Source organism: Buceros rhinoceros, unplaced genomic scaffold (genome assembly GCF_000710305.1).
Source record: "Buceros rhinoceros silvestris isolate BGI_N320 unplaced genomic scaffold, ASM71030v1 scaffold47967, whole genome shotgun sequence".
Lineage (NCBI taxonomy): Eukaryota > Metazoa > Chordata > Aves > Bucerotiformes > Bucerotidae > Buceros > Buceros rhinoceros.
Genome location: NW_010421294.1, coordinates 1,148 through 9,603, shown reverse-complemented (window position 1 = coordinate 9,603; position 8,456 = coordinate 1,148). Strand labels below are relative to the sequence as shown.

Sequence of the window (8,456 nt, the reverse complement as noted above, 5' to 3'; positions counted from 1 at the left end):
GTTAAAACTGACATGATTTTTTTTCCAAGTCAGTTGCAGAACTGAGAATGCAATTATTCCTCCTTCTACATATTAAAAAAATCCATAACTGCAGCATTTCCTTTTCAGTTTGCAAAGTTAATAAAATAAATTCACTCTGTATCTTGAATTACTGAAGCCAGTCCTCAATTATAGTAAGTGATTACTTTTTTGTTTTTTTCACAGTTGCCTTTACAAGTTTCCCTCCACATCAGGAAATCTGAAAAAATGGGATTTTTACCTCTCTCCAGGTATACTCACTTGGCAATTGCAGTGACCCATCTACCTAACACACTCCCTCAGGGAACAATTAAAGGCGTTATTTTAGAGGAGGCTTTTAAGAGCTGCTGTACGCTGAAAACCTGCTCTCACGGCCGGGTTGCTCTAGGACCCAGAGTGACTGGGGTTGACAGAAATCTTCACCTGAATGAATTTTCCCCTTATACCTTATAAGGAGTCCAGGAAAACAAGGAAGTGATAACCATGTTCACGTTACTTTATGCACACAGCTTGTCCTCTTTACCTGCCCAGGTAGCCCTTGTTTTCGCTTTTATTCATGGTCTGTCGTGGTAAGGTTGAAGTTTCCTCGCAGTCTGGTGTAGGTGACATCTGAAATGATACCGTCCAGGAATGTATGATTTTTACAACATTCTACCTTTAAGCGGATGATAATTAACATGCTAATATTTTTTGTCATGCAGCCAGCACTGAAAACGAATGGGGATTGAATTGCTTTGCCTCTGTTTCTTATTTCTGCAAAGAAATAACTATGTGCAAGGTAAGGCTCAGGGGTAGGGCGATCCATTTCAAAACCATTTTTGCATTGTTTCTTGCTTGCTGTTGATAGGAAATAGGTTTCTGTCTTCTGTATTTAATAATTCCTTCTGTTTAATGGGGTTTGGGGGTGGTTGTTTTGTTTTGTTTTGTTTTGTTTTGACAGCCTGCTGTAGAGCTACCCTGAAAATTCATCTAAGATTTATGTAGTCATTACATAGCACAACGTGTATGAAAGAGACAGGCATTTGAACAATTTTGGCTATACTAATCACTGTTTGATCCGCTGAGAAACTTAATACCGTACATGTGACTGTTTCACTGATACTTGCACAATAAATTAAAATCATATCAAGTACCTACAGACCTGAGTGATCCAATTGTAAGTGTATAGAGTGAACATAAATCTGTTATTTCAATATCTCTGGTTATGTTGGAAATGTCTTACCTGCACCATGCTGGAAACACATGTAACACTTTATTAGGTGCTCTGGAGAAAACAAGCAACATGTTCTCAGTGCATGTCATCCATAAATTATGCAAAAGTACATTAATTGCCAGCAATTGCAGGGTTTTATTTTTTTATTAGAGAGTTAATCTACCAACAGAAATACCATTATTAAAGAATTTTTTAAGTAATCCTAAATATGGCTTAATGTGTATGTTTTTCACCTCCCACATTCTCTAAATGACAAGATTCTTCATAAACTGAACGATTAACTGCATTATTAATAGTCTTTCATCTTCTTGGATTTAAATTTAGGGACCTGTTCTCAGGAAAGCACAGTGACTTGTGAAGACTGTTTGCTTTCCGGACCACACTGCGCTTGGTGTTTTCAAGAGGTAGAGTAAATTATACTAAAAAATGTCAAAGTAAGAGGAAGTGTTTGTAGCAGTTCTGAGTGATGAAGTATTGACTTATTTGGGTCAGTCCGTGGTTTTGTAATGCATGCAGCGCTTAGTGAAGCCTTCCTGGGGATCAAAAGGAGAATTCAATCTAGACTTTATGATCTATTATTCGTTTGCTTTTTGGTTTGTTTTGTTTTTAAAACAACCATCCTCATCTAAGGCAGAAATAAAGTGGTTGTTAGAGGGTCTCAGGACATCAGCCTCAGGGCTGACTCACCCACAGCCCCGAGGATGATGAACCAGACATCAAGTCAGAGACCAGACTGTGTTTTACATACTACATGCTAAGCCAGACAGGGTAAACAGAGAGTGTACCAGTCAGTTTGCATGTACAAATGATTCATCTGTGGTTGATTTTAAATATTATGATAGTGTCAGCTTTATAATTAGTGTGATATAGGTGTAAGTGTTTTGGCTAGAACATCAGGCTTTAAAAAAAATCTGGATTTTGTTTCCTATAGGCTTTTCGTGTAACTCCAGGCAGGTCACTTAACATCTCTGCTTTTAAAACTTCCAGCCGTAAATGGTGCCAAATACTATCTCCCTTCTTCACAGTAAATATTCTAGGTCTTAGTTCATTAATCTTAGCAAGGTAATCAGCTATCACAATTAAGAACTTGCCAGAAATAATAGAGAAATAAAAGTATTTGTCATTATACTTTCTGATTTACACCTTTGCTGTTAAAAGTATTTCTTGCTTTTTTTTAATAGAAAAATGATACCTAGGATGGGACTAACACACTGCCTTATGAAGTAGCTGACAAAGACCAAACAGCACTTTTTAGAAAATGAATTTGATAGAAAACCATAATGTAACAGTTTGCAAAAGAAACCCCACCCACCTTAGCACGTTTGCAGTGTTTTTTATGTTTGTACTTAACAACGCAATCAGGATTTTCTTGAAATGAAGTTTGGTCACATAATTTTGACTACTGCTGTGTATTTCCAGAAAACAAAATGAAATACAATTTACTGACTTTTTTTTTAAAGGAACTGTGGAACTATTGAAAACTTTAGAGGAGTGAACATGATTTTTTTTTGTCCATGGGCTCATTAACTTGTTTGCTAGAGAACAACACATCGAGAGTGCAAAAGACATAGGAGCTTTTGTGTCAGAGTAAACACAAGTGCCTCCAAAGAAACCACTGTTCTCTGTAGGACAAAAACACACCTTGTGATTGTATTCGAAATACGAGTTTGCCCCTTCACATGTTTTGAAAAGTTACAAAGTGTAAATAAAGGAGATGATACGCATCTCCCTGTGAAAGTTTTATAATGGTACATGATTTTTAAGAGCACTGTATTCAAGAAGAAGTTGGTGAGAGTTTTGCCGGAGCAAAGACATCAGATTCAGTCTGAAGAATAATAAAGCACTGTTCCGATCCGGTGTCTCAGCAGTGCTTCCACCAAAATATATAAGATCCCTGACAATTCTCAACCATGAAAAGTAACATTTTGGTGGAAAGGGTCCCAGTTCTAGTTTTAACAGAATTTAAAAATTTTATATTAAAATAAATTTGTTTTGATTTGGATGGAAAGCTTTTCATTGACTGAATTTTGAGAATATTTGTAGCTCAGTGGCTGAATTCCAGGTTGCTTGCCCAAATCCAGCTTCCACGGTATGGGCCCATGATCGTCAGCCAGGAATCGAATGTTTCTGTACTGGTTCTGCCAGGTATTGCCCAGGTTTTGGTCAAAAGGTCTTGCCGGCCAGTGCCGTTTCCAGTTCAGGAGGCAGCTAACTCATTTTGAGGATCTAAACTCTAGACATAGTTCTAGGAAATGGTAATAAGGCACAGAAGCCTTTTTGTAAAATTAACCATCAACTTCACTGCTGTGCAGGGACTACCTACCCTGCAGCAGTGCAGTGGAAAGGAATGCATACCAAGCGCTTTGAAATGAGTAAGAAAAATAAACTGCAAGCTATCCAACCAATATTGATAGGCTTGTGATTTCCTCTGGACAGGAGAAAGGCAAGTAGGAGGCTGGGCCAAATGTAACCGGGTAGACGTGGTCATGCTGGGCGGCCCACACTGGGGAGCAAGGGAGGGAGGCTGTGGTGCTTGTTGGGCACCAGGCAGAGTAACAAGTAACCTGCTTCAGAGAACGTGTGATATGAGTGTTGAGGAGAAAGAGTAGGTCATAAAACAGAGAACACTGAGTACCCCACTGTCAGTTTGTCACAAAATTTGTAGGAGTTTATTCTCTGTGAGACCTCTTCTGCTATTAAAAAGTGGTGTTCCATCAGCGGTCAAAACTGTTTAGGAAAGATGGATGAATTTGCAGCATAATCCTGTAACAGAAAAACCAGGGGCTCACAGGGGCTTTGTGTTGTCATTCCCAGTGCTGGGAGATGCCAAATGCAGTGAGTGGCACAATTCCCATTCCCCAACAATAGAGCAGTTTCTCCCAAGGTATCCAATCGGTGTAAGTTACACTAATTATACCACTGTGTGACATGATCCATGAAGGGCAAATTCAGAATTCTGTGCCACCTAGATCTCTTTCTGCACTAGTTTGCACTATCTCGCACCTTTGTTTCTGTTCCCTACATCGGACTGACCTTTCATCAGCCACGTGCTGGTGGCTGGTCAGTAAATACATTTACCTCATTGATTCCTTCTCCTGTTCGCTTTAGAATTACACAGACTCGGCTGGAATTCACGGGAGGTGTGATACCCTAGGAAACCTTTTGTCAAAAGGATGTCAGTTGAATTTGATTGAATTTCCCATTTCAGAAGTAGAAATTCACAGAAACAAGCCCTTAACTGTAGTGACCGAGAAGAACAATTCTGATGTCACACAGATTTCTCCTCAAAAAATAACTCTCAGGCTGAGACCAGGTGGGTTACTCAGTTCATGTGTGGGATATTTTTCTTCAGCCCATGTGATATGGGCTGAAGCCCAAGCTTCTCAGACTGAACGGTCTAAGAAAAATTTTGATAGAATACAGACAGAAAACCTGTATCGATTCCAAAATGATCTGTTGACTCATCAAAGGAAAACTGGGTTTGACTGAGTTCAAAATACTTTCAGAAGTGCTGGGTACCTCATAAAAGTAAGATTATGGCTTTTTAGTTCTTCTATTCTCTTGCCATTGAGGTGGCAGGGGAAGAATGGAATCCCCCAAGCCCACCTCCCCAGCCCTACTCCTGTGCCTCTCCCCTGCAGGTCTGGCACACAGCGTATCTCAGAGGCACCATAAAATCTTGTTTTGAAGATTTACAAGGTACCAGTGACATTTATGGAAACACTCCAGACCTGTTTTGGGGTCCTTGAGATTGAGATGTGAATTTTTCCTGGAGAAAATTTGGAATAAAGAAATGTAAGAGATACCCGGTTAGGTCACATCATGGTGCCAGAACTGAGAATAAAAACTTTGAGTGTGCTCTGGGTTTCTTTAAATTTCTAAAGTACATGGTATGGCCCATAAGTGCCACCTTTAGTTTTATTAGCTTCATATCTAAATTTTCTAAAGCTGCATATTGCTTGCATATTGAAGTGATGTTCTCATGTTTTTTGAAATTATAGCAATCAGTTGTAAATCTATGCTTATGGCTTTACTGAAGAACAGTTTGGAAAAAAAAGCACTAGAACTGCTTTTAATTTTTCTGACCCCCATTTGAGATTTTTGTTGAAAGAGAAATTTTGAAGTTATTTTGTTAATTCTACTGGTGATTTAAAATACTGGATAATCCTCACCATGTATATAACCTTATGAAGAAATTGTCATTGCTTATAACTTCTGTGTAGAAGCTTAATACGTGTCCCATTTCCCCGTGACCTTAATAGGACATGAAGAAACAATACAGATCAAGGTTCGCCAAACGGAAGATTATCCAATTGATCTCTATTACCTCATGGATCTTTCAGCCTCCATGGATGATGATCTGAATACAATCAAAGAACTGGGTTCAACTCTTTCTAAAGAAATGTCAAAGCTGACAAGCAACTTCAGACTGGGGTTTGGATCTTTTGTTGAAAAACCAGTTTCACCATTTATCAAAACTACAGCCGTGGAAATAAACAACCCTTGCAGGTGGGCAGGGAAAATACCTGCAGCTGTTTGCCTGCCAACGTTAAGTCTTATGTTGTTTAGGAAGAAGAAGCTGGGAGTGATTCTGCCTTTTAGCTTTTGCTGCTAGTTGCAAGTGTTATTAATGGGTTAACTAACAGCTGTGCAGAATAGTTATGTGTTTTTGTTTAATTTGCTAGAATATACATACATATATACATGTATGTATAAGAATGTTACGACATTGCTATACTAAGCAGGTGCAAACTCAAACCCAACAGAGAAGAGCAGTTCCATTTACTGTTTTCCTGTTTTTTCCCTTTAAGGCCTAGCAGCATCCCCCAAACCCAGGCTGCCCCAGCCCTTTCCTAACCCACATGGAGGAGAAGCCGGGCTCTGCAGCCTGAAGCAGGGCTGCAGCAGCTTGGTGGTGCTCTCTGAATGTCATTAAGGGACTACAGCTCCTGCTGTGCTGGAGCATGAAAACAAGGCGCAGCAGGGAGCACAGCCAGCACTGCCCCTTGTTAAACTGCTGAACTGCGCTGCTCTGGGAGGAATTTCCCAGGCTTTATGCAAACCTGTTTGCATGCCAACCTCACTGGATGCTCTTTGATTATCTGTCTCAGACACAGAAGAGAGATACACGACCAAAACCTAATCCCGCAAAGTAGCCATGTAGTGATTTTTCACTCTGTATTATCCACAAGCTGTCTTGCTTACCTTGTAGAAGTGTGCCCTATGAGTGCTTACCCACCTTCGGATACAAACATGTTTTGCCACTAACAAATGATGCTGAAAAATTCAATGAAATTGTGAAAGGACAGCAAATCTCTGCCAATATAGACACTCCAGAGGGAGGATTTGATGCAATTATGCAGGCAGCTGTTTGCAAGGTAATTGAAACTCCTAGGTATAATACTAATTATTCTCTATATTACACTTCCAATACTATATGGTTGTGTTTCAAAGCTGTGGATCATTATTTTTCAAGATTTTTTTAATGCGGTCCAAGAGCCTCATTAGATTTGTGTGAAAATACTTTTGCCTTTATCAAGTAAAACATGCATATTGCAATGTTTGACTGTTTTTTTTAATTGCCAGGGACAACCCTCTCCCCACCCCACTTCCCACCACCCCCCCAAAAAAAAACCCCAATTTTTTGGATTGTTTTTTCTTTAAACAATTTTTATTAACTATGTTTAGAGCAGTAAGCAGATTGACATGAACGTGGCCAGCCCGTGTTACTAAACACAGGATTGGGCAGACAGAAAGTTAGCCAAAGAGAATGGAATGAACATCATCTCTTAAAAGATGTTGTGAAGTTTTTGACACTCCCTTGAAAATTATTCCCTTCATTTGTTTTGAGATGCTGTTCTCCAAACCTTTTGCTGTTTTTCTATATTGTGAGTGCAATACAGCCTGCTAAACCGATGTATTTTAAATGACAGGAAAAAATTGGATGGAGGAATGATTCTCTGCATTTGCTGGTGTTTGTCAGTGATGCTGATTCCCATTTTGGAATGGACAGTAAACTGGCAGGGATTGTTATTCCTAATGATGGAAACTGCCATTTGGACCACAATAATGAATATTCCATGTCAACTGTTCTGGTAATTTACTATGAACTTTGTCCAACTCTTGCATTCTGGAAATTTAAAGACTAACATTAGCAACTTAGAAAATTTATGAAAGTATACCTTTATCACTGGAATGTGTAAAAGTTTGGGAATCCAGATATTTCATGTAACCTATTTTATTCATCATTGCACATTTCAGTAAAAACAGAACAGTGTGTTTGTATGGAGTTAGGATAGGTTATACCTAGGAAAAAAAAAAGCAAGCACAAATCTTATTCCTGCTAACCCTGAAAACACGTAGAACAGGACTGACTAGTATTTCCTTCTGCAGGGAGGGCAAAATGTGCATTAATCGTGTTCCCTATAAGGGTGTGAATTCAGGAGGAGTTCAGGAATTTGTAGGATACTGTTCGTGTAGGAGACCTTACCAGTCTAAGATTCAGTGTTAAAAATTCTGAATATATACACTGGTGTTCAGTGTGGGAGGAATAGTTGCTCTGGTGCAGTGTTACTCTCTGGATTAAATATATATGTCACAGATGCCACTAAGACAAATGTCCCAGCATGGAGGCCAGCACTGTACTTTTCTCAGAGGGTTTTCCTTAAAAACAGTGTGAGGAAATTATATACACTGTCTTTTATTTTGTATACATGTAGTGCCTAATTACAGTTTACGCTATACAGAGACTACAGTGTTAATTATGATCATTTGAATGTGTTTCATGGGAGATAATTAGCAACTGGATGCCCAGGAAAAATGGGTTGATGTGGCTCTCTTTTGTTTGCTTCCAGGAGTATCCCACAATCGGACAATTAACTGACAAACTTGTGCAAAACAATGTTCTATTAATTTTTGCTGTAACGAATGAGCAAGTTCACATATATGAGGTGAGAAAAACAAAATGTTCAGTTAGCCAGTATCTGTTTTAAAGTTCAGCCTTTCTCACAGCTGATACAGTAGTTCTAGTACTGAGGACTGAATGCTGTAAGATATTTGTGTACTAAAAATAGCTAGGAAATTATATATCAGAGGAAGTCTCTTTTACTTAGGAAGTGCTTCTTTATGTATTGATTTTGATGTTCTCAGGTAACCCTTAAATTGGCTTTCAAGTTGAATTACACTAATTTTTTGAGTCAGGGATTGTTCACCTAAGCATTGCTAA

The 8,456-nt window shown here is 38.9% G+C and overlaps 1 protein-coding gene across 1 annotated transcript; it reads left to right on the top strand.

Annotated features, from left to right (window-relative positions):
- Nucleotides 1-607: 607 nt before the first annotated feature.
- LOC104488748 (integrin beta-6-like) lies at nt 608-8,181 on the top strand (the record flags this gene model as incomplete). Its single annotated transcript, XM_010139581.1, has 7 exons — nt 608-796; nt 1,556-1,635; nt 4,340-4,544; nt 5,494-5,740; nt 6,444-6,609; nt 7,165-7,326; nt 8,086-8,181. Coding segments are annotated over exons 1-7 (1,017 nt in total), but the record flags the coding sequence as incomplete, so codon positions are not given.
- Nucleotides 8,182-8,456: the final 275 nt, after the last annotated feature.